At 38.7% G+C, this 27,126-nt stretch overlaps 1 protein-coding gene across 5 annotated transcripts in view; it reads left to right on the forward strand.

Annotated features, from left to right (window-relative positions):
* The window catches only part of SPATA5 (spermatogenesis associated 5), a 252,906-nt gene that overhangs the window by 50,737 nt on the left and 175,043 nt on the right, over window positions 1-27,126 (forward strand). For 3 of the 5 annotated variants that reach the window (XM_036312782.1, XM_036312781.1, XM_036312780.1), the window contains exons 11-13: window positions 10,708-10,917; window positions 23,124-23,177; window positions 24,798-24,877. In XM_036312782.1, coding sequence (XP_036168675.1) covers window positions 10,708-10,917; window positions 23,124-23,177; window positions 24,798-24,877 — 344 coding nt within the window. The remainder of the gene's footprint in view (window positions 1-10,707; window positions 10,918-23,123; window positions 23,178-24,797; window positions 24,878-27,126) is intronic. The other 2 variants (XR_004968159.1, XR_004968160.1) reach the window with 1 other exon arrangement.

Here is a 27,126-nt window from a genome sequence, read left to right on the forward strand (position 1 = left end):
TACGTATCTTAACCTCCCTTCCCAATCCCCAGGCTTTCCCTATTTCATTTTATGTAGTTTTGATTTATCTCTTATTTGGAAATAATCCATCCTTATACTTGTGATGCTGTCTTTAGATTGCAGTTTTCAGAATTTGGATACTGGTTCAGAATAAGCTAAAAGTCAAGAAAAAGATGGAGCTTTAATTTCATGTGAACCTACTTTTGTAAAGTGAACTGCAACCGGAACCTCAGGACTAACTATATGGCCCCAAACCCCTTTGTAAACTTGGGTCCAAGTTAAACCTCCTAGTAGTCAGCAGTCACATTAAGTGTATACCACATGTCATTAGTTAAACTAACACTCCTTATTTACTCCCATTTTAGAAAGTAGCAAACTTTTTAATTATATGAATAATCAAAAGGCTTTCTGATTCACTAATTACATATTCAAAATTTACTGTTGTATTTTCATTTGGCACCTTTTCAGATGAGAAGAGATCATCAGAATGTGACAAGCCAGTTGAATTTCATAGGATGAGCTCATTAGCATTACTTTTCTGGTGCAGAAATTTGAGTAAAATAGTTTGATTGACCATAATTACTCTTCACGTACCCTCAGGATAATTAGAATTTGAGTTTCTGTATTTTAAAAACACTGTATTCTATATTTTCTTTATTTTTTACAGATTCAAAGGATTGGGGGTTTCTGTGATGCTTTCCTAAACAACAGATTGCTTTTTTTGGAATAGATATTACAACCTGTGGAAATTCTATTAATTCCACATTGGTTCTTGGCAGGGCTTTTGAAATGGGTTTCTTTTGATTTGGGTTCTTGTTGTCTAGACAGAAGAGTGTCTTCTATCACTCCCAAGATCCCAGTCTTCCCTGCCAACTTCTCTTGTACATTTTTATAGTTTCAAGTAATAACAATTGAACAGGAAAGCACATTTGGGAAAGTAGATTACTTTTAACCAGGAAATACTCTGTGCCAAAATCAAGATTGTAGTTTTAGCCCTATTACATATTTTAGAAGTTTAACTCTTTTGTTCCACTTTTCTTTTTATACCTTACTTTTCTCAGACTTCTTTTATAGGAGCAGAAATGAAGAGAGACAAAAGTTGTTGGAAGAATCACCATTTTCTGTTCTCAGCTCTGATCCTGGTTAACTTATGTGAAATCAAACACGTTCTTTTAAATATAAACGGCAAACTCTTAATTTGTGGTTTTTTATGGGTGTCTTTTAAATTTATAAGGAAATTTTTAATAATGCTGCACTTGTGTAGTTGATCAGAACTCAAAACTTGATGAGTGTTTGCTAAAAACATGTTTTCCTTTGGAGTAAAGGAGATTATTGGTAGGGTTAATGTGGTTCTTTGTGGCACTACACTTCTTCATATCCCCTTCTACAAGAATGGAGAAATTAATTGCACACTCATCTGATCTCACCTGTTAGTCCTTATGTCCCAATACTTCTTAGAGTGATATTTCCAAAAGAAATTAAAGCCATCAGTATAACTACCTGTTGATCATCTCTAAGATGAAGTCTAAGTTTTTTAAAGTTGGTATTCTTAACCTGGCTCATGCCTCCTTCACTTTCATCTTACATTAGTATTGTTAAACCATTCTGTTGGTGGCTGTGGCACCAAGTCAGACTGGACCTGGGTTCAGCAAGCTCGGTTCTTAAGTTCTGGCTAGGAAAGGATTCAGAGCCAAGATTCAAACTGTAAGAGAACTTCCTATATAATAAAGAGGTAATATGCTAATTAGACCAAACAGCAGAGCGACTGTCTGGATGACCTTCCAGGTGAAGCTGGGCTGTGAGGGCTAAGCCCCTTGCATGAGTTTCGTGCATCGGACCTCTAGTCCTATATAATAAAAAGGTAATATGCAAATTGACCCTAACAGCAGAATGACTGGGAATGACTGGTCACTGTGACACACACTAACCACCAGGGGGCAGATACTCAATGCAGGAGCTACCCCCTGGTGGTCAGTGTGCTCCCACAGGGGGAGCTCTCCTCAACCACAAGCCAGGCTGACGGCTGCCAGTACAGCGGTGGTGGTGGGAGCCTCTTCTGCCTCCTCAGCAGTGCTAAGGATGTCCAACTGCAGCTTAGGCCTGCTCCCTGCTGGCAAGTGGACATTCCCCCGAGGGCTCCCGGGCTGCCAGGGGGATGTCTGACTGCCAGCTTAGGCCCAATCCCCCCAGGGAGCGGGCCTAAGCCAGCAGGTGGACATCCCCGAGGGGTCCCAGACTGCGAGAGGGCACAGGCCAGGCTGAGGGACCCTCCGGAGTGCACAAATTTTTGTGCACTGGGCTTCTAGTTTATTTATAAAATCACAAAGGTAGAAGAAGTAATTTGTAGAAGAAATGGGCTTAGGAAGCAAGTTATAGAAGTAAAGAAAGGGCTCTTGGAGCTTGGGAGTGAGGAAGGTAATGGTAATGTGCCTGGAGGAAGGGAGAGCACACTGGTCCTGAGGTCAGCCTTGGTGTAGCTTGTCTAGTTTTGCTACTTTTCTTGGCCTGGAGCTGAAATACAGCTGAGGCCTAGTTGTTAATCTCTAGGGAGTCAGGGTTAGGGGGTCCAAACTGAATGACCAGCCATATACTAGGGGAGGAAGGTCACCTTGGTGATGAGGTCCCACTCAACAATTGTCTTTTGCTAGGCATCCAGGGCTTCTCACCCTGGTGACCTTCTATACCTAGCCCAGTGCCCCAGGTAAACTTACCTGGTCAAACTGGTACAGCATAGCCCAAGGCCTCAGGCATACAAAAATACTCTTAATCAGGTGTAATATTTAAAAGGCCCAGAGATTATCTCCAAGATGCCTGACAAGGGCCACTCCTAAAGACTGGCCTTTTTTTGGAATGGGCAGGGTTTGAGCAACCCAGGCATTCTGAATCAAACCTTTCTTGAACACTATCACCTTCCTAAACTCCATACTATTTGGATTTTATTAGTTTTTCCCTAATAGCCTTTGTCTAATTAAAGATCCCATCTAGGCCATCACATTACATTTAGCTATCTGTCTCCTTAGAATTCTCTGGGCTGTGACTGTTTCTTACTCTTATTAGTTTTTTAATGGCCTTGACAATTTTGAGGTTTGCTGGTCAGGTCTTTTGTAGAATGTCCCTTAATTTGATTTTGGCTGTTTTTAATATGGTTAGTCTGGAATTATGGGGTTTGGGGAAGAAGACCACAGAGGTGGAATCCATTCCCATCAGAGCTTAACAAGGGTATAATATTAAATTTGAACCTTTAATTATCTAATTTAAAAAATTTCCAGCCCCTCATGAGTACTTAACTAGAATTTAGGCTGATGTGTGGCCTACATGCAAAATTTGTTCTCAGTGGCTCTTAATCATCTTTAATCTACAACATTCCTCTTTTCACTGGTGTCAATATCTCTAATGTCCACAACTTTAAATTTATCTAGAGATAGTAGGGAAAGGCAGTCAGGATGTAGAACAGTAACCCATCAAGTGATGGATCAGGGAAGCTAAAACAGGTCCCTTTTACTAGATGAGAATCTGGAATAAAACGTGGTCAGGTCCCCAAGTATGATTGTTATCATTTTCATATGCATCTCTTCCCCAAGATGAACTAAAGGTAAGTATTAGGGGCTCCAAATGGTTCAACCTCATTCATTCTCTTCAGTTGGCCTTACTCCCACTCAGTGTTTATTGTCCCTGCAAATGTCAGATTGTCTAGAAAGCTGTATTCTTCAAGCATGTTGTATGCTCTTGTAGTGTCCTGTATTTTTTTCTAGTTTTAAAATTAAGTAATTATGAATATATTTGTTTAATGTCTGCCTCTCCTTCCAGACTGTAAGCTCCACGATGTAGAGACCATGTCAGTCTTGTGCATTCTTCATCCCTCACTCTGTATATATCTGAGTGAATAAGTGAATAAATGAGTAGATGAATGGATATTTGATATTAAAACCTGTATCAACTACAGCTGTAGGAGTCGGATCTCTTGTTGATACCTGTAATACCTGAAGCCCCATACTTATCAGAAGTTATATAAAAGATAAAAAGTTAGCCCTGGCTGATTTGGCTCAGTGGATAGAGTGTGGGCCTCTGGACTACAAGGGTCCCAGGTTCGATGCTGATCAAGGGCATATGCCTGGGTTGTGGGCTCAATCCCCAGTAGGGGACGTGCAGGAGGCAACCAATCAATGATTCTCATCATTGGTGTTTCTATCTTCCCCCTCTCTTCTGAAATCAATAAAAAAATATTTTTTTGAAAAAAGATAAAAGTTACACAACTTTTACCCCAGAATAGATAATTTTTGCTCAACTATCTACCACCTAGGCTTGTGCAGTTCTTGAGACTTTCTTGACCTTTCTCGTTGAATATGCTTATGATAAATGTCTAATTTCTCTAGGCAACTTCTTCCTCCACAATTTTCTTTTAGCATCACCTTTCGGGCCTGATTCTCAAGCTGAAAATCCTAGCTATTACATGTAGCACCTTTAGCATCCAGGGACAAGTTTAATTATGGTATAAGGAAAAATCTTTTGTTCTTTTTCTAAATATTCACCATTATTAAGACTGCTGTAAGGACTGTTTTCTGACATCTCCTTTATTCTTTGTCAGGGCGTTCTTATACCTCTGCTTTCAAGCCAAAACATCAGTGACAATCCTCTTTCCCCAGCATGTTGGCTCTCTGGCCAGTGTTAGTTATTCACCCCATGTGGGAACTTCCTTTCTGGTCTGTATCTCAAGATACAGAGTGAGAACTACTTAAGAATTTACTTATATGAATTGCGCAGCTTTTTGACAGAGAGAGGGGCCTCTTCTCTTTGCCTCCTATTTAACAAAAACTTGGAGCATCTCTAGGGCCAGTTTTGGCTGGAGAGGGTTTTTCTTTCTGTATATGCAAATATTTATTGTCAACCAACCATCAGAGGAAATAGAGGAAAGCGTTTGAATTTACACCCCAATTATTTGGACATATCTGGGCTAGAAAATGTCATGCAAGGCATGTGTATGTCTGTATGCTTTCACATGTTGGTGACACTTTACACTAGCTCTGAGCCTGCTGCTATGTTGCTAACTCTCCTAGTTTTCTCATCTCATGGCCTACCAGGCTGTTCCCCTGTCATTTCTACCCTTCTGCTGCTTTCTTTTGAAGGTGATACAGAGAAGTATATGTTTGGCCATTAATTTATCCCTTTACCAAACCTTGAGCATCTGTAATGTATGAGGCACTATGTTGGGAAGGTCCTGGTGGTACATACTTTTATAACAAAGAGCCTTTTCATTTGATTATCATTCACACATACCACAAATTTCCAAAAAGAAATAATCAGAACAAAATTTATTTAAAATTTTTTACTATTTAAAACGATTTTTCTGGGCCTTTTATATGATTTATTTCAGTTTGGGGGCATTTGGTCATGTATTACCTATGGGTGATTTAAAATTCACTTGAGGAATGTGTTGCTTCTTTAGCACCTGGGAGTGGGGGCCAATCAGTAGAAATCCCTGTTTTTTTCCTCTGTTCTTGTATTCTTCATTTCCTTTATCCACATTCCTTTATCTTTTCCCAGTTCTGCTGTGCCTTAGTAAGAATGGTAGAGGTTACTAAGCAGTTTCTTAAATAATCAATGCATTTTCTGCTGATCACAGCTGCATTTCATAAATTAGAAAAAATATATTTTAATGAGATACAAAGAATTTTTAGGTGAAGCTTTATCATTTTCATGATGTGAGTTTTAATTTTTTTTTTCAATTATTACTGCTGTTTTTCTTTTTTTCTTTTTTGTTCTTGTTTAAAGTTTCCATTTTTTTATCAGATTTTTTTTTTTTTTCCTGTACTTGTTCATCTGGCAAAAGTAGTTTTTTAAAAGCTCATTTTGGAAATGTTTAACCATTTTAAGGCTGAATTAACCATTTTAAGTTTGTGATCTAAGGGAAGCTTATTTAGATAATAATATATGTGTAGATAAGGTTTGACTTCATACATAGCCAGCTTTCTGAGAACAGCTCATAGTAAGTTTGATGGTAATATATAGTGATATTTTAGAAATTAAGTTCAGATTATAATATAATCATTAAACTGATTATGAAATATTTGTCTTTAAGTTGGTCATGTTTTCCCTGTTCCTTGAGGTATGTGCCTTTTTTTACTTGAGTAATTCATCTTTTTTATCTTAATGTTTTCCCTTATAAATTAGGAATTAATAGGAACATCTGGCTCTCATAGTTTTTTTAATGTTTTATTGAGGTGCTTAATATGATTTATTAAAGAATAAGGTCACCCAGATCAGTGGCAATTTGCAATTAGTGGGGAAGTTTTAGTGTACAGTTTCTTACATTGTTTCTCATCCACTTTTTTAGCTCCTTGTGCTCTTACCTGTGACATTGTTATGCAAAATGGAAGGGAAACAGGCAAAGGGGCAAAGCTGAGTCCAGAGGGAAAAGACAAGGACAAAATAACACACTCAGCCCCTCCCACCCTCTGTGCAGGGTACTGCTCCATGTTTTTACTTGCCTCATGTCCCACCCTTGACTTTTCAGACTCCTCATGTAGTTGGGGTTTGAATTTTGAATAAAGTTTTTATTTTTAATCAATTGTGGATTGGCAGTGTAGATGGTTTGGGACCCTATAGTAGAACTGGAGCTTTGACTTGATTTTTTAAGAATTCTCCAAAGAATACATTTTTAAAGCATAAGGGAAAATACTTGTCTTTTTACTATATAAAGCTAAAGGCTTTCACTTATTTTCAGTTAGATCTAAGAACACATTTGAACATTGCTGCTCCCTAATTTTGCTTTATGGAAATCTTTTGCTCGTTTTTCCTTTTGGATCTTGGAGGTTAGATTTTCTCAACTTACTTCTTTCTGCATTATGTAGTATCTTTAGAAATTCGGTATGTTTACGATTTCAAAACAAAATCAATGTACTTTAAACATTTGAATTGTTAAAAAGCTATTTTATGGCCCAGCAGAGAATTTGGAACAGGTGCTAACATACTTGCTTCTGCCTGGCTTCTTGTCCTTATGTTAGAACTTGTTAGCATGAATGAACAAAATGAAAAGTTGCAATATTTTCGATAAAAATAACACTTTAAAAAGAATTTTTGTTCCTGGCAGTGTAAAACTTGGCACCTAGCAAATAAGAGGACTCACAGATATATAAAGACACTGTCAGCCCCTCTGGAACTACTGAATTCCTCCATCATAGTAATTCTCCCAATGTCTGCAATCCAGTTCATTAATTTTTATTTTGTCCTCTTGGAACTTGTCCATAAAAGTTTTTTTTTTTCCTTTCTTTTTTAACCTGATCATCAGGTCTTTTGGCTGCTATGGGTGTGTAGTTTGAGTTGAGGTTTTTTTTTGTGTATTGTTGGATTCTTGTCCAGAAAGTACTATAAGATGTTGGGGGTGGGGGTCGTTTTCCTTGGGAAATTTATCTCACTGCTCTGTCTCTGCTTGTTTGACAGCTGTTCCTTCACTTCTAACTTTATTACTAATTCAAAGAGTTATAAAGCCATGTGTGAGCAGCTGTTCACTGTTTCATTAGGACAAAATAGAAAGAAAAAACCCAACTATTATCAGGAGTGATTTAGGTTAGGTTGTAGAAATAATTTTCTGGCAGTTATGATATAGTAACTTAGTAAAAAGAGAGAGTTGTAGAATTTTTTAAAAAGAGCATAAAATAGTATTTGTTGAAAGATGAGAGAAGTTGAAAGATGAAATACTGACTGAAGATGGGATAGTGAACCAACTAGTTTTGAATTCCTGTTCTAGTTCTAGGATTTTATGATTTCATGCTGGAGTTTATTCTCTTACAGACTAACTTTTCCCATGACTTTCTGTGTTTAAGACTCTTCGTGCAATTGTAAGCTTTTTAAGCTGATTTATATTTATTTTTGAGTTGATATCTTAGCTATAGAAAAACTTCATTTATTTAGCACCCAGGTGCTGAATTAAAATTTAAAACTTGTTTGCTTTTAGTTAAAGAAATGTAATAATCAGACAAAGGGAAAAAGAATAGAAAAATTTGGTAATTAAATATTGCTCATGGGACTACAAATGAGATGGCTTAATCCTTATCTTTTGTCACTAGTCCTTCAGAATATAATTATTATAATCATGTTTCAGACCTTTAAATAATACCTAGCATGTGTTAAATAGGTACTGTGTGCCTGGCTAAAAGTGCAGCTAATTTAATAGATAGTGTACTGTTTAATTCTCACAATAATCCTGGGAATTGTATGAATATGAAAAATGTATGAATATAAAATTGTGAATACATTATGATGTCATTGAAAACACATACACCCATGCGTTCGCGCACATGTATTTGAAAGGTTGTAAGTATTAACAATGGTTACTTTTAGGTGGTAGGAAAACATATAATTCTTCTATTGTCCTTTATAATTTATGTATTTATTATATATCAATTATCTTTATAATCATATGAGATGGGAATTGCTACTATTATTTTCACATTCTGACACGTTGGCCATGTCTTACATATGTGCAACAATTTCCAAATCGCTATCCTCACCATCTCACATATTTAGGAACTGTAAAACCATTTTAAATATTTTTTAGAAGTTTTTGTATTTGTGGAAAGATATTTTATGTTTTTAGACAAAGTCTGTGTCTTTTAGGCTACTTTTCTTATTCCTCTCTTGATTACAAAATTTTGAGACTATTATCCTTGTGCCTTTACTGTTCCTAAGACAAGCCCAGCACATAGAAGATATTTTTCTTAAAGTTTATTTAATTTATTTTACTCGTAAATTCCAACTGCAGTGCAATAATTGAAAACAAATTCCTTAATTTCCAAACATTTTTTTGTTTTTGTCTTTTAATGTAACTCTATTATACACTTGCCCAAAGTCTGAGTCTTGGTTGTTACCCTTGATTCCGTATGCTTTTTCACTACCTCTCCAAATCTAATTAATTATTGTTGAAATGGATGAAGTGTTCGGGATAATAAATTGGCATTGTGTATGAAGAGACCTTAAAAATGCCCATGTCCTTTAATCCAGTAATTCTTACTTTATGAAATAAATGCCAGGAAAGCAATTTAGAAAAAACATCATATAATCTCAGGATTATGGTTGGTAATACAGCGTTCTCCTGGTTCTGTGGACAAAAAACCATAACATGCAAATTCATTTGGGAAAAGTAATCTTTTTGTGATATTAACAACAAAAAAAACACACAAAAAAACAACCTTCTGTTTTCTTAGATTTGTAGATTGCTTTCTGACTTTTCTTCTTCTTCATTTCCTCTTGCCTCTTAAATGCAGGTGGTGCCCAATACCCACATCTCTCTTCTCATGGTTGGCAATTTTAATGGATCTCATGGATTCTTTTTTTGTATGTAGAGATTTCTGAAATCTGACATTCCAGGCCTATCCTCTTTACAGTGCTCCATTTGTGATGCTTACATTTAAAATACTCAGTTTTCATCTTTTGAATATCATGTAACTGTGAAAAAAAATCTATCTTGTTTATTTTTCCTCCTGAAGATCATTTTTCTGTGGTCCATATTCTATCAACCTATCTTGACATCTTTTCTTTTCAGTTCTCCCTCTTTCTTATTCCACCCTCAGAACCCTCCACTGTAGACCTGCATTGTCTTTCTGGTGTATCTTCGTTATCTACAGGTGGTCACCTTAGTTTAAGCCGCTTTTTTTTTGTTTTTAAGGATGTTTGTGGTTGGTCTGTAATTAGTCTCCCTGCACACTCTATCCTCAAATGACTTTTGTCAGAGAATCTTCCTGATGCACAGATCAGACCACATCACTTTCTAGATTAAAACCTTCAAAGACTTCTTATGTGAATAAAGAGATTCTTAAACTCCTTCATTTAGTCTTCAGGCTCCTCTATTACTATATGGCCTCAATTTAACTTTTCTAATTTTACTTCCCACCCTCAAATTTTTTTTCTCTTATCCTTGTCATACTTTCTTCTGAGTCTTTCATCATATTTTCACATTTCTAGATCTCATCTAGGCTTCAAGAGTTGAATTTCAGATTTGCCTGCTAACTGGAAGGAATCTTTCCTTCCTGGGAACTCTCAAAGGCCTTTTCTGTTTCTTTGCTACTGTGCTTAGGATCCTTTCCATTGTACTATGGCTATTTCTGGGCATGTTACTGGTAGTTGTTAAGTTCTTTAAAGTTATTCATGTTTTATTTTTCTATTTCCTAATTAGTTCATAATGCATATTAAGTAAATAATATGTAAGGAGCTCGCTTGTTGGGGGGGGGGGCATTTCATATTTTAGGAAAAGGAACAAAAATTTGAGGATATTTCATCAGTATGCCAGACAGAAAAGATTATATATTCCATAAGTACCTACAGAAATATATTTTCAAGTATTTGCTGAAAAAGAAAATAAATTAGGTGTATAGATAAGACTTTGGGTCACTAATACAAACCATTTGCAAACAGATGAAACCTAATTTTAAAAGCCATCTAGAATAGAAGATAGACTTAGCAGTGTGTTCAATCATTTAAGCAGTTATTTATATAAGATTCGCAAGCAGAAACATTTTGTTTTTCTGTAGTATTTCTACAATATGCAGATTACATTTTATGTACTTTTAATTAATCTTGATATTGTTGGTATTTCTTTTAGGATCCTCCTGATTTTTAAATGGTCTGTTCCTTCTCTTGTACTTCTTTTGTTGATCTTTTTTTTAAGTTCTCTGTTCTGGAAAACTTATGTTTAGAACATGTTCTGTTTTGCAGGTATCCTGGTCAGATATAGGAGGACTGGAAAATATCAAACTGAAATTGAAACAGGCTGTGGAATGGCCCTTGAAACATCCGGAGTCTTTCACCCGAATGGGTATTAAGCCACCTAAAGGAGTTCTTCTGTACGGGCCACCTGGTTGCTCTAAAACGATGATTGCAAAGGCTTTGGCCAATGAAAGTGGACTGAATTTTCTAGCAATAAAGGTATGACATTAAGTTTTTAAATTGCTAATTTCTATTCTAGTCCCCTTAGAACCCATCCTCTCATTCCTGCCCTTCAGAGAACATGAGAAGGCAACTTAAGGAGTAGCTGATTTGAGTTTGATAGCAGTGTAGTATAGGGAGATGAGAGATAAGTAAATTAGTTTCATCAGCAAATCAGGTGGACAGTAGAAGACTGCTTTATTTAGTTTCTTGATTCTCACTATTTCTTACACTCATGTGTAATAGAAACCAGTCGTCTTTAGTTTTTACATTTTTAAATTATACTGATCACTTTTGCTCATCTAAGACTTAATTATAAATAAATAATAGGGGCCCGGTGAATGAAATTCGTGTACGGGTGTGGTCCCTAGGCCTGGCTGGTGATTGAAGCACGAGCAATCTGGTATAGAAGGACATGTCCCAGCTGACCTCCCGGCCCTGGGCAACACCTGGACCCCCGGGCCCCAGTGCGCCCCCTGTCTGCCTGAGTCATTGGGCCCCTGCCTGGCTCCCTTAGCGCCTGGGAACTGCCCCCCACCGCTGGTCGCTGTCTGCAGGGCGATTGGTGGGGCTGTCGGACCCCTGCTCACACCTGTCTTGGCCTGGCACCTCCCACTCACCTGGTCCACCATCCCACCACAGTCCCGCTCTCATCGGGGCCATCAGGGCCTGCTGCCAGTGCCCTGTTGCCGACACCTGCCGTGTTCTGTGCCACCCCCTGGTGGTCATTGCATGTCATGGTGAGCAGTCGAACTCCTGGTCGAGGGGACAATTTGCATATTAGGCTTTTATTGTATAGGACTAGAGGCCCGGTGCACAAAAATTTGTGCACTCGGGGGGGAGGGCGGGGCCCCTCAGCCTGGCCTGTGCCCTCTCGCAGTCTGGGACCCCTCGGGAGATACGACCTGCTGGCTTAGGCCTGCTCCCGGATGGCAGAGGGCAGGCCCAATCCCTAGGTACAGCCCCTGGTTGGGCTCAGAGCAGGGCTGATTGGGGAGTTGGGGCGCTGCCCCTGTCATGCACAGAGCAGGGTGGATCGGGAGGTTGCGATGCCACCCTCAGTCATGCTCAGGGTAGGGCCAATTGGGGGGTTGGGGCACCGCCCCCTGTCACACTCAAGGCAGGGTCAATGGGGAAGTTGCGGCGCCACCCCCCGTCACGCACAGAGCAGGGCCAATTGGGTTGGGGTGCTGCCCCCTGTCACTCACAGAGCAGGGACCATCAGGAGGGTTGGGGCTCCGTACCCTGTCACGCACAGAGCAGGGCCCATCAAGGGGTTGGGGAGCTCCCCCCTGTCACTCACAGAGCAGGGCCCACCAGGGGGTTGGGGAGCTCCCCTCTGTCACGCACAGAGCAGGGCCCACCTGGGGGTTGGGGAACTCCCCGCCTGTCACTCACAGAGTAGGGCCGATAGGGGAGTTGGGGCACCGCCCCCTGTCACACACAGAGCAGGGCGGATCAGGGGGTTGGGGCGCCGCACCCTGTCACACTCAGGGCAGGGATGATGGGGAGGTTATGGTTCTATCCCATCACACACAGAGTAGGGCCCGTGGGGGACGGTTCGGGCGCCACCCTCTATCACCCACAGAGCAGGGCCAATCAGGGGGTTGGGGCGCCACCACTGTCACACTCAGGGCAGGGCTGATGGGGAGGTTATGGCTCTACCCTGTCACACACAGAGCAGGGCCCGTGGGGGAGGGGTTGGGGTGCCGCACCCTGTCACACACAGAGCAGGGCCGATCAGGGGGTTGGGGCGCCGCACCCTGTCACACACAGAGCCGCAGGGCGATCAGGGGGTTGGGGAGCTCCCCCCTATCAGGCACAGAGCAGGGCTTATCAGGGGGTTGGGGTGCCTTCCCCTGTCACGAACAGAGTAGGGCGGATAGGGAGGTTGTGGCCCCGCCCCCTGTCACACACAGAGCCGCAGGGCGATCAGGGGGTTTGGGCGCTGCCCCCTGTCACGCTGATCCTGGTGCTGGGAGGCCTCGCGACTCCGCTGATCCCGGTGCTGGGAGGCCTCGCGGCTCCACTGATCCCAGTGCTGGGAGGCATATTACCCTTTTACTATATAGGACAGAGGCCTGGTGCACGGGTGGGGGCCGGCTGGTTTGCCCTGAAGGGTGTCCTGGATCAGGGTGGGGGTCCCCACTGGGGTGCCTGGCCAGCCTGGGTGAGGGGATGATGGCTGTTTGCAGCTGGTCACACACCCTTCAGGGTGGGGGTCCCCACTGTGGTTCCTGGCCAGTCTGGGTGAGGGGCTGAGGGCTATTTTCAGGCTGGCGGGTGACTGAAGCTCCCAACCGCTCCTTTTTTTCTTTTCTTTTGTTTATTCTGGGCCAGCTTTAGCTCTGAGGCTTGGCTCCAGCTCTTAGGCCTTGCTGCTGAAAGCAGGTATCTGGTTTGTTTGGGTTCTATAATCAAAACACTGTTTCAACTCCAGCTCTGAGATCCCGGCTGGCTGAAAGCAGGTTTCTGGGGTTTTGTTTAGCTTCTGTATTCGTAACAATGTTTCAGACTGCAAGCTCAGAGGCCAGCAGCGGCAGGCGGGGAACGTTAGCTTCCTCCGTCACTGAAGCAAGCAAGCCTCATGTTCGCTTCCAGCTGCCTGGCTGCCGGCCGCCATCTTGGCTGGCAGTTAATTTACATATCGCCCTGATTAGCCAATGGGAAGGGTAGCGGAGGTACGGCTAATTACCATGTTTCTCTTTTATTAGATAGGATATATAGGATGATTGTAAATTTGATATTTACATACATAGAATTTTCAAAGAAACCAGATACTTTATATGGTAAAACTAGGTTCCTTAAAATAACACTTCCAGTCAGAATGTATGTACATTCTACTCTGAAGTACACACACTCACACACACACATTTGTTCACTGCCTTGTCCTATTACTTGGGATAGATAATCCTATTTGATATGTAGTTTTACATTTACTTTATGACCAGATATTAATGTCTATTAAATGTGATCACATATCCAGTTACTAAATATACATACATAAAACCTCAAAATCATTTCTGTGGACTTTACCACAAAAATATGTATTTAAATATTGTAGATAGCAAATTCATTTCAGAAGAGGTACATGATAATGGTTTTTTTAAAAAATTTATTTCTTATTGATTTTAGAGTTGAAGGGAGAGGGAGAGAGAGATAGAAACATCTATGATGAATAAAAATTTTTTTAATATATTTTATTGATTTTTTACAGAGAGGAAGGGAGAGGGATAGAGAGTTAGAAACATCGATGAGAGAGAAACATTGATCAGCTGATCATTGATCAGCCTCCTGCACACCCCCCCACTGGGGATGTGCCCGCAACCAAGGTACATGCCCTTGACCAGAATCGAACCCGGGACCCTTCAGTCCGCAGGCCGATGCTCTATCCACTGAGCCAAACCAGTTAGGGCTTATTTTACTTTTCTTAAAATTTTTTGTGGAGTGATATTTAGTTAAGTTTAACCTATTTACGTTTAAAGCATCAGTATCTTCATAATCCCTACTGTTTGCACATTTCCCTTTGTTTGTGTGGAAGATACTGGATCATGAAGATTTGGAGAGGATACCATGTTATGCTGAATCACAACCACAGTTTTCAATGTTGGAGTAATGAATTATTTTGAAAATTCCAGTTGCTTTTTCTATGGTTCCTGTCCTCCTACCTTGTGGTAGTGGACATGGCCATTTTACTGGCATTTTCTACTCTTTCCTGTTGCCTCCATTTTTCTATGCCTACGTTGTCATGTAATTGCACAATTACATATGATAAACTTTGAATTTTTCTTGTCTATTCAAAATAACCTTATTTTATAAGGACTTAGCTCATAGTTATTTCCACTTGAATCTCACTTTTTCATGACCTAACATAACATTCCAGATGCTACCAGGACTGCTTTCTGGCCTATTCTATGATTACTCAAAAATATATTTACTACTGTTTTTGAATATGAAATTTTTCATAACTTGAGATAGTTTCACTTTTGTCTTTTTCCAATGTGAGAAAATTACTCAAAGTGTTCTTTGAGAGGTTTATCTTAGATACTGTTCATTTAAAATAACCATGTGTTCAGCTTTTTTGTTCGTTTAATTTCATTTATTTATTTATTTATTTATTCATTTATTTATTTTTTTTTTAATTAAATCTTTATTGTTCAGATTATTACATTTGTTCCTCTTTTTTCCCCCCATAACTCCCCTCCTCCCAGTTCCCGCCCCACCCTCCGCCCTCACTCCCCACCCACTGTCCTCTTCCATAGGTGCACGATTTTTGTCCAGTCTCTTTCCGCATCTCCCACACCCCTTTCCCCCCCAAGAATAGTTCATTTATTTATTTACGAGAGGCCCAGTGCACAAATTTGTGCACCAGTGGGGTCACTTGGCCTGGCCTGCGGGACTGGGCCGAAACTGCTCTCCCACATCCCCTGAGGGGATCTGGATTGCGAGAGGGTGCAGGCCAGGCCAAGGACCCCACTAGTGCATGATTGGGGTTAGGGAGAGACATGGGAGGTTGGTCAGCCAGGGAGGGACTGCAGAGGGCTCCAGGGCTTGTCTGGCCTGTCTTGCTTAGTCCCAGTCGGCCAAACCTCAGCAGCAAGCTAACCTACCGATCGGAGCGTTTGCCCCCAGTGGTCAGTGCACATCATAGTGAGCGGTTGAGCGGCCTTAGCATATCATTAACATATTATGCTTTGATTGGTTGAATGGCATAACAGTTGACCAGACACTTAGCATATTAGGCTTTTATTATATAGGATTTATTTGAGAGAGAGACAGAGAGTGAGAAATACTAGTTTTGTTGTTCCATTATTTTATGCATTCGTTGATTGATTTTTGTATGTGCCCTGACCAGGGATTAAACCCACAACCTTGGCATATTGGGACAATGCTCTAACCCAGCAGTCGCCAACCTTTCGGACCTCACGGACCACCAGTAGTCCGTAGACTACTGGTTGGTGACCGCTGCTCTAACCAACTGAGCTATCCAGCCAAAATTGTGCAGCTTTTTAATTTTTTAGTTTTTTAGGTCACACACACAAAAAGTAAGTGATGTTAAGAAATTTTCTGCCCTGACTGGTTTGGCTCAGTGGATAGAGCATTGGCCTGCGGACTGAAGGGTCCCAGGTTTGATTCCAGACAAGGGCATGTACCTTGGTTGCGGGCACATCCCCAAGTAGGGAGTGTGCAGGAGGCAGCTGATTGATGTTTCTCTCTCATCGATGTTTCTAGCTCTCTATCCCTCTCCCTTCCTCTCTGTAAAAAGTCAATAAAATATATTTTTTAAAAAAAAGAAAAGAAATTTTCTTAGTTCATACTTGCTTATAGATTATCATATTCTACTTACAATTTTTTTTTAATGTGGATTTTTATTCAGTGTTGAGTTTAGTGTAGTTTCACAGTATTATTTTTAAATTTGGTTGGAGGATATATTTAATGAAGATGGGTGTTCATCTTACCATTTTTTTTCAGCTTTCTTATATGCTTAAATTTTTCAAAAGTAAAAGCTGGGAACATGAAAAACTAATTTGCTTTTCTTAGCATTTTCATTGGTCCTTTCATCTTGGTCTGATTTTGTGAGAAGAGTTAAAGTAGCTTTGTCATATAGCTTATGTATGAGATGAAGTAAAAACATTTGGGAATTCACATTGTATTATTTCTAGTTTTATCTTTGTATGAGGAAAAAGTTGCCTTTTGGCTCCAACATACATGTTTGTTTTCTAAGGGTTTTCAGTGTTATAATTTAAGTGTGAGCTTAAAGCAGGTCTTATACGTTTTTAAAGTGATCAGAAAAAAGTAGTTAGATATAGGGATTTTCTAGCTTGTTGGGAAACACAAGTGTTTTAATACATTGAAAGGAGAAGCTCCCTAATACTTTTCGCAGTAATAATTATCTTCAATTCCCAAGTTAAAGAATTGAAAGACTTTAAACAGTTCTTTCTCTGAAATGAAAGTACCCTCTCTTCCTCTGTGCTTCTTTTCTTCACAGTGATTAAGAGATATACACTCTACTCAGAGTTAAGACTTCACCTTGGCCAATTGTCTGGGCCCTTAACATCCTTTGGCATCTATATATGTTTTTGTGCAGACTAGTACTTGACATATGCTTCAGTTTAGTTTGTCATCTGGGTCAATTATATCAAAATATTTTCTAGTTGAAATTTCCTCTCTGCTTCTCTCTTGCTTTTGTCTGGAGTGCTATAATAGATTAATTATCCTGGTATAGTTGGGGCTGCTTTACTTTATGAACAACTGTTACTGATTCTGGAAGAAGGGTGGTTAGGTCTCTGACAGGGATTTTCAGCAAGTCCTTTATTAACTGTATTGGTGAGTAAAAAAATGTAATGAACTTAGTGTATCCTTGACTTTTTGAGGAGATTTTCTTCTGATACCTGTCTCAGAGAGGAATTTTACAAAATACATCCTATGTTCAGGAAAATCTGTAATTTATTCAAAGCAGTGCACAATTTAAAGTAATTGATTTTCTTTATTTAACCAGATCCCCTATCATTCTGTTATCAAAGATACAAGTTTATCTTGAAGCTTTTGTTTGTAGGCTAGTCTATAAATCAGAGAGCTTCCATTTTGCAGACATTACATGGAAAACTGCATAGACACTTCTTTTATATCCTGAAAACTTTAAGATTGGTTTCTAGGGTTACATATACGGAAATGATGCTTAAGAAGGTGAAATGACTTTTCCAAGGTCAAACTGCTGGTGATAGAACTAAAATTTGATCTCAGGACTTTCTGACTCTAGAGCCTGAGCTCTGAATCCATTGTATTATAGGATCGTGTGTGTGTGTGTGTGTGTGTGTGTGTGTGTGTGTGTGTGTGTTTAATAAAACTAATTTCCAGTGCTTTTTTCATTAATTACACCAAGTTACTGGAGAAGGTGTTTCAGGCAGTTTCCATAGGGCAGCTTCAGAAAAATGGAAAGATGGATGTTTCTGAGACCCAGTTTAAAAGTAATTTTGTTTCTCTTGAACAAAGAAAACTGAGAAAAATAGCATGGTTTTGAAGTGGTAGTTGGTTGAGTTAATAAGAAAAGTTTATCATTGGCAAAGAAACAGGAACCTGACCAATAAAATAGAAGTGCATGGAAAAATACTAGTAGTTGAATAAAGTGGAGGTTGACATTTACATACTTGTATGTGATCTGTGCCTTTGAGACTGAGTGTGTTGCAATGAAAAGCACTAAGCTAGGGTTCAGGTGGCTTTGGTTTGATTCCTAACCCTAGTACTAAATTTTTGCTCTGTAACCTTAAACAAGTTCTCTTAAGTCTCAGTTTTTTATCTGTTTAGGCTTTTTGAGAGGACTAGATTAAAAAGATAGGTGAAAAAGTTTTGGAGGGCATAACTACCCCACTCCTTAAATATGGGCTGCATATGATTATGACTTCCTTCCAACCAAAGAGTTCAGTATGGAAGCCGTGGTGGGGAAGAGCTGCTTTCTAGTGGAGAAGTCTGGCAAATACTACCTCAACCAGGTGATCAAGGTTCACATCTTCAGTGATTAGTCATGTTGATAGTATGTGCTTTTTGTATTGTAAGGAGAATGGAACTTCACTGCTTTGGTCTTCTTCCCAAGCACTCATAATTTGTGTCTAGCTATGAGAAAAAATTAGGCAAACCCAAACTGAAGGACAGTCTGTAAAATACCTGACCAGTACTCCTTCAGCTGTCCAGGTCATCAAAAACAAGGGAAGTTTGATAAACTCAGAGCCAAGAGGATCCCAAGGAAACATGACAACTAAATATAATGTTAGGACTTTCTGGATGAGATCTTAGAACCGAAAAAGGACCTTAGCTAAACACTAAGAAAATAAATGTGGAGTTTAGTTAATAATGCATGAGTATTGTGGTTTTTAAAAAAATATATTTTTATTGATTTCAGAGAGGAAGGGCGAGGGAGAGAGAGATAGAAACATCAGTGGTGAAAGAGAATTATTGATCGGTTGCCTCCTGCACACCCCCTACTGGGTATTGAGCCCGCAACCAGGGTATGTGCCCTTGACCAGAATGGAACTCAGGATCCTTCAGTCCACAGGTCGATGATTTATGCACTGGCTAGGGCAATATTGGTTTAGTAATTGGCTTAAAAGATGTACCATACTAATATATGATATTAATCATGGGAAAACTTAGTGTGTGGTGGGAGGTAAGGTTGGGCATATGGGAATTCTTTATACTGTCTGCTCAATTCTTCTCTAAGTTTTAAACTCCCCTCTTCCCAAGAAAAAGTCTATTAAAAATAAATAGAGTTTTAAAGTCACTATCACAGATCTGGGCAGATTATAGACATTCAGTGAATGTAATTGAAATTAAAAGCCGGCTCAGAGTGGTGTCCTGCACCCTACAGGATGAGTGGAATGCAGGGAAGGAAAAGCATGGGGAAGATTGTCGATTCCTTGCATGAGGACAATGGAGGAGACCTTTCCAGTTCTTTATCCCTCTGTTCCTGGTGGTAGTGGAAAGTTACTAAGAAAAGCCCTGTGAGGAAGTTGGCTGGGGAACCTCCTGGGTTTGGGCTGCCCTGAGCTTGCCTGTTTCACTGCTGTTCTCTGTTGAAGCCTATAAAGATGTGTGTTGGTTCTGGCCCCAGACCCAGACCCCATATTCTAAAGAATACTTTCTTTTAGAGTTTTGGTTATTTTTTCTTTCACCTTGGGTACAGTTTCTAATTTAGAGTCTCACCAGGAACTGTGTTCAGTTGTGTGCCTTTTGTGGACCTTAACTCTTTCTTTTCCTTCTATAGGTTTGCTGTCATGTGGCCTTGTCTAGAGTCTGAGACCTTTTGAGTTTCTATTTAATTTCCTTTAGAGTTTTTATTTTTTAACTTTAAAAATCCCCTTGACCTCTCCCAATAATGTTGTATAATGTGCCCCATACACTTAAATTGGCAGTTATTAACATCAGTAGTAAATAAAGACATATACTTAATTTTATCATTGTTAGAATGGCTGTTAGGGAATAGTAACCTATTATTCTTAAGACAAATAGAGTAGTTAATATACCATTGTCAGTATAACAAACTTCTATAGAAGTTAGATTGGATTTACTTAAATTTGGCAGTTTTTTGTACACTGTTTAAGTTGACATATTAAAGTTGAGACACCAATATGTTAAAACTGTATGTTAATAAAATGTTTTTTTTATTTGTATCAGTTGATAAAACTGCTATATGAAATATATGTCTTGATATGAAAACATCCTATTACATTTGGCTAAAATAAAAAATGACAATAATATGAACTATAATAACAAAACCTTTAGCAATTGGAATCTAAGAGAACCAAAAAAAATTTAGAAAGAGAAGAATGCTTTCAGACTCTTAAGAAGTTTATTTAATAATAGAGAAGAAAACTTTATTATTGGGTTGGTTTAATTTTTTTATTCATAGATTCCAGCTGAGAGAGACTAGTTATTCTTTTCAATCTTTTTAAATAGAATTTAATTGGAGTTGAAATAAATATTACAGATTTACATTTATAACAATTTAAAAATATCTGTGAATGTTTTACATTGCAACAATAATTTCAATCTATACATTAAGCACCTTCTTTGTGTCAGGCATTGTCAGTGGTAAGCAAAGATGCATTAGATGGTTCCTTGTTATCTGTCAGCCCATAATTTAGTGAGAGAGACACTTAACTAAACAAATGACATAATGAAATGGGTAATATTTAGAATCTTGATGATTAATTGTATGTGAAAATTGAGAAACCAAGGGAGAACTCGAGGTGCATTTTTTTTGTTTTTGTTTGTCTGTTTCCAATGACTGACAGGTGGAAGTACCGTAACTCTGGAAAGAGTTAGTATGTGAGGAGTATGGTTGGAGGTGGGGAAGCAAATAATAAATTGGGATTTAGACATGTGGAGTTTGGGAATGCCTTTATACTGTTTTAAAAAATTTTTGTTTTGTTTTTGTTTTCTTAATATATTTTTATTGATTTCAGAGAGGAAGAGGGAGGGAGGGAGGGAGGGAGGGAGAGAGAGAGAGAGAGAGAGAGAGAGAGAGAGAGAGAGAGAGAGAGAGAGAGAGAAACATCCCCAAAGAGAGAGAGTAATTGATTGACTGCCTTGTCAATGGCCCACATTGGGGATGGAGCCTGCAACCTGCCTGGGCATGTGCCCTTGATAGGAATTGAACCCGAAACATCTCATTCTGCAGGCTGACGTTCTACCCACTGAACCAAACCAGCTAGGGCTAAAAAATAAGTTTTTAACTGATTTTTAGAGAGAAAGGATGGGAGACAGATAAAGAGATAGAAACATCAATGAGAGAGAAACACCATCGATCGGCTGTCTCCTGCACACTCCCTACCCAGGATTGAGCCTGCTGGTCATGTGCCCTGATTGGGAATCAAACCAGTGACCTCTTGGTTAATGGGTTGATGCTCAACCACTGAGCCACATTGGCCAGGCTGAGATGCCTTTAAAACTACATGGCAGATGGATCCCAAAAGCCATTGTAAATATGGATTTGTAGCTCAAGAGGATGGTGATTTCTAGAGATAAGAGTGTGGAAGTTGAGACCCAGTGTTTAAGATCATAGATAGTAAAGAAGATTGAGACAAGAGAGTCAGGAATAACATACTAAGGGTTTTTGTGGACATGTGGGCATGTACACTTTACTGTTAGCTTAATTGGAGTCAGCATGGTGTCCTCAGTGTAAGTTCTTAAAATTTCTTTGTTTTCTTCTGAGTGAATGAATTATGGAGAAGGTTTGTATTATACTTATTGAGACGAACAGCTTGAATTATCTTCCCTTCTCTGTCAGCCTTTGTCACTTTTTAGTAGAAACTTGCCCAAGGCCTGGTATGTAATGCCTGTTTTCAAATTTTTTGAAGTGCTTTTCCAAAATGGCCTTCTGTATGTGCTGATGCTGGTTTTTTTAAAATTAATTTTCAAGATCCTGTACTTATATTACATATATGTTATTCTATCTCATGTGAGTTTGGGGTTTTTATGAGCATATTCCATAACATTTAACTATAGTTAACACGTAGGTTAACTTGCCTTCCCTAGACATTTCAGAACTTATAAAAACTTGATTTGAATTGTAATAGCCAAAAGCAACAGGCAGGTGTCAGACACATTTAAAAAGCCCTTGGGAAGACTGGAAGAAACCCAGTAGATTAAAGGGACAAAATTGCAAGAGTATGAGGTATAAATATTGCCCTTGAATTTGTGACTGATATGGTGTAAAATAATGAAACAGTAAAAGATAAGTCAGGTTAGTTCACACTACATTCAACAGCCTGACAAATATTTTACATGCATTTTGCTATTTCTGTTGTTTTGTAAACTTGAACACTTGATCTCAGCCATGGAAACAGGCAAAATAATGCTACCCTCAACTAAGCCAGTATAGGGTACTGGTAGTTTTCTTTTTCTTTTATTTTTCTTTCCTTTTTTGGATTCCAAAATCTAAAATATTTACTAGTTGGCCTTTTACAGAAGAAATTTGCCAGTCCCTGTTTTAAATGGTATCTCAGTCCATTTAGGTTGCTGTAAAAAAATATCATAGATTGGGTATTTATTCCTCACAGTTCTAGAGGCTCAAAGTCCAAAATCAAGGAGCCAGCAGATTTGGTGTCTGGTGAGATCCCACTTCCTGGTTCATAGATGGCTATCTTCTTGCTGTGTCCTCACATGGTTGAAGGCCCTTCTGGTAGTTTTCTTGATCACCCTTATCAGTGAAGCATATGGTATCTAGACAGGTGGAATGTGGTAGGACTGACACACCATAGTTATCTGGTAAGTAAAATTGGAAAAGAAATAACCTTATCCAGTCTCATTGATCTGATCTATTCTAGGGATTTATGTATCACTTTCTTAAAGAGTTAACTTAAGAGCAAATATGGGCCTCACAGACCGTACTATATGTACCCATGCTAGCAGCTAACCCTAACACTGTGCCTGATATAGGGTGAAAATGGGGGCAACGGGTAGACAGAGAACAAGATGTTTATTGTCACAGCTTTGCCTTTGTATTGATGTGAAGTTTTTGGAACATGGAATGGCTTAATTTGTTGAGGCACAAATAACATCTAGTGAGAATAAGCATGCTAAAGGAATTAATTTAATTATAAGCATATTTTTATTTATTCCCCCCCCCTTTTCTTCTTTCATGTATGTATTTGCTCTTTCCTCGTGGTTATATTTATAAAGAACTAAACAGATGTTTTCTTCTCATGCAGGGGCCTGAATTAATGAATAAATATGTTGGTGAATCTGAAAGAGCTGTTAGAGAGGTAAGAACATGATGCCGCAAAGTGGAACTCTGCACAGGAGAACCATACTTCTGTCCTCTGTATGATTTCCATTTTGCTTGGGTTACAGATTTTGAAATTTTCAAATCTAAATTCTAGTGGTATATTTTTTCTTTAGGCAAATATTATTTTATTATTTAAAAATGCATTTTTGACCACCAACAATATTTTGTTTTTAAGTCTCATAGTAGTACCATCCTTTAATTTTGCCAAATAAAGATTTTTTAACAACTGCCAGCATTTTATTTTAGAAATGACATGTGTATACTTACAAAGAACACATGATCTCAGAATGAGATTTAAATCCTTTAAACTAGATAGTCCTTTAAATCAAGTAAGCTTAGTATATGAAAATGCCACTGTATTCTCCTATTTAGCTGGTGCCTAAGTGATAGGCCACTCCTTCATATTGCGGAAGCTACATGTACTAAATTCATGTAAAATCAAGGTGCTGGATTTTGGTAACAGCAGTTTGACCACAAGTCTTGACTTTCCCAAGCGGAGGTGGGCCTGCCTCACATAGGCACCCTCTATCCTCACAGAAGCTAAGCAAGGACAAGAACACACAAATAGCAGAGGAGTGGATGGTCTCCACTTGTGAAGTTACCTGAGTGTTACAGATTGGAACACTTTCTTTTTATCTGAGAAAACATTTTAAGTTACTTTTTTCCTTTTAAAATATAGGTGAAGATAATTGTATAAAACATTAATTGATAATGACAGCACTATCATTAATTAAAATGAAATAAAGTGATCTTTATAAATATTAATGCTTTGGTAACTGTTTTGTATTTTTATGGTCATGATACTTGTGACAAGAAAATGGGGGCCTAGATTTCAGGTAACACACGTTTGGATTTCTTTCTGTCTGTGCGGGCTTTTTCTAACCCATTTCCACATGTCACACTCATGGCTATCAGGCCAGTCACTGGTGTTGATAGTTTGATTGACTTGTGGTATAACCAACCAATGACCTTCCAAGTTTTGGCCATTTTTCTTGTCCCATAAATTATTCCTTTCCCATAAAGTCTTCAATGACATGAACAAGGTGCTTGGTTTGAGTTTATGGGTATTGTATATGCTAAGCTATGGTTGATTTTGCACATGTATGATTTTTCTTTTAAATATGTGTTGATTATAGTTAATAATACCTGCCACTTACTGAGTTCTTAATATGTTTTAGGCATTGTACTAAATGCTTTGCATTATTATTATTTTTTATTTAGTTCTGAAAAGAATCTTCTGAGACTGGCATTTATTATTATCTGCATTTTATAGATGTAGAAATAGAAGTTCAGAGAAGTAAAGTTATCTACTCTGAAGGTCATACAACTACTGAAATGGTGGAGTTGGGATTTTAGCTGAGATTGTTTGATTGCTTAGTCACATTACCTTCTACAGGCAGACCTCTGTGGATACATATTGTTGCCTTACCTTTGTGCAGTGTGTATCCATCTATTATAGGTTGTAGACAAAATGATTGGGCTGATTGTCTTGTACATAATAGATTCAGTTCTAAACAGTTTTCAAACTAAAACCAATGACAGGAGTTTTTTGGAGTTTGCTGATCTTTCCCTAACGTGACACTTTTCTTTCCACCAGATCTTCCGCAAAGCGAAAGCGGTGGCTCCTTCCATTATTTTCTTTGATGAACTGGATGCCTTAGCAGTTGAAAGGGGCAGGTAGGCAATATTTCATAGGACTACTGTTAAACATTAGCAATCACAGTGTAGAGTAAATAGCATTTCTTATACCAATTTTATTTATTAGTACATTTGGCATAAAGAAAACATTTTTCAATTCATGTGGTTATTTTCTCTTATACCCATTAAATTACTTCATGAATATAATTTCTCATATACCCATTAAATTATTTCATGTATATAATTTCATATACAATTAAGAAAAAAGCCATACGTTGATATCCATTTGGGACATTTGAATTAATTTTTTTTTTTAAATATATTTTATTGATTTTTTACAGAGAGGAAGGGAGAGAGATAGAGAGCTAGAAACATCGATGAGAGAGAAACATCGATCAGCTGCCTCCTGCACATCTCCTACTGGGGATGTGCCCACAACCCAGGTACATGCCCTTGACCGGAATCGAACCCGGGACCCTTCAGTCCGCAGGCCGATGCTCTATCCACTGAGCCAAACCGGTTTTGGCAATTTTTATAGTTTATTATCTACAGGGATCCCTAGCACTATCAAAATTTGAGTTGTTATAAATATGTGATTAAAACTATAAATAAAAGCTCAATTAAGCATAATATAATGATACAGTAGGACTCAATTCCAATACAAGATGTTATTACACAGATGTTAGTATTTCTGAATTAATCATGTTTCCAAAAATATAAATTAGGTACAGTAGAATAAAAATTAGTATTAATAGTTTTGTTCCTGAATTTCAGGCACTGAGTATAATTATTTATATTTTAAATATATAATCATATAGTCACACACACACACATATATGTATACATATCACAGAACTATTTACAAGTATGACTTTTTTCTCTACAAATGTTTAGAGGTCCTTTAAGGAATATGTGCAAGTACTTCATGTTGGAGAATGTTAATCTGTATTCTCTGTGCATAACTTCCTGATATATATATTGATTATAAAAGTTCCCTGATGGTAATTACAGTGATGGCAGAGGGCACCATGTAAGCCTCAGGAGTAAATTCAAGAAGAAGCATTGCTGTTCTCTTCCTTCCTGGGTAGTCTACCCTGCCTCACCGGATGAGAATGTAAACTCATTAGGAAACTTGTTAGGTGGGAGCCTGCCCTGCTTTCCTGTTTGATCTCCTGTAAATACCCACCAATCTTCTTTATTTTATGAGTTAAAGTACTTGGGCCCTTTTTATTACTTCTGAAGTGAGATGACACAAAAGGTTGCAAATAGCTCAAGTTCACCTTAACTGCAAGAGAAGAAAAGGAAGCCAGAAAAGTTAGCTGATGCAGTGTGACCTGCCATATTCATGTGATGTTGGGGACATCTGTTTTTGGAGTCTAAAAAGGAACAGGGTGGGATACATTGTTAAATGTGAACCAGATGGGAGGTAGAATATGTAGCAGATTCTCATAAAATGCTTTTGAAATAAAATGGTGTGAGAAACCAGACTAGGCACTTGGCAGAAATAACCTGTTTTTGCAGGCAATTTGGTCAGTAGGACTTTGCTAATGTATTAGAGATAATAATGATTTGCAACCTCCAGATATCATTTCCTTTAATAGTGTTCAGTGTATTCTGTGCTGTGTACTTCCCTCCTTCCCTGGCTCCTTCAAATCAAGTACAAATGAATTCTGTGCAGTTTTCCTTTGTATAGAAAACTAGAGGCTCCGTGCATGAAATTCGTGCACGGGTAGAGTCCCTAGGCCTGACCAGAGATCAGGGCTGATCAGGGCCTTTTGGCTGCCAGCCAGGGCCTTCCTTCCCCGGCTGCCGGCCGCTGACTGGGGCCTTCCTTCATTCTGCGCCACCCCCTGGTGGTCAGCGCACATCATAGCGAGCCATTGAACTCCCAGTCTTCCGGTTGAACTCCTGAGGGGACACTTTGCATATTAGCCTTTTATATATACATAGAATTGGGGTCAAAAGTTATTTGACATTTCAGAAAACAAAGATGAGATTGATAAGCAAATGTAATGCTAATGGGCCAAGGTTGAGCGTTTTGGTTGTACTTTAGTTGTGGTGAGCCTCATGCGTTTGTTTTTTTATAGCTGTAAGAATCTTATAGAGTGATATTCTCTTTTCATGGTGGTTGTTTGTTTGTTTTTCCTAATTTGTTGATGGGCCACATTGCCTAGAAAATGATTGTTTTATCTAATTGATTGCTATTACCTGAAAACAAAAAATGAAACCTCCACAAAGGTATCTATCAATAGCTATTTTAAGCTATTAAACCAAGTAACATTTTCAAG

The sequence above is a fragment of the Myotis myotis genome, unplaced genomic scaffold (assembly GCF_014108235.1).
Source record: "Myotis myotis isolate mMyoMyo1 unplaced genomic scaffold, mMyoMyo1.p scaffold_m19_p_6, whole genome shotgun sequence".
In the NCBI taxonomy this organism is placed as follows: Eukaryota; Metazoa; Chordata; class Mammalia; order Chiroptera; family Vespertilionidae; genus Myotis; species Myotis myotis.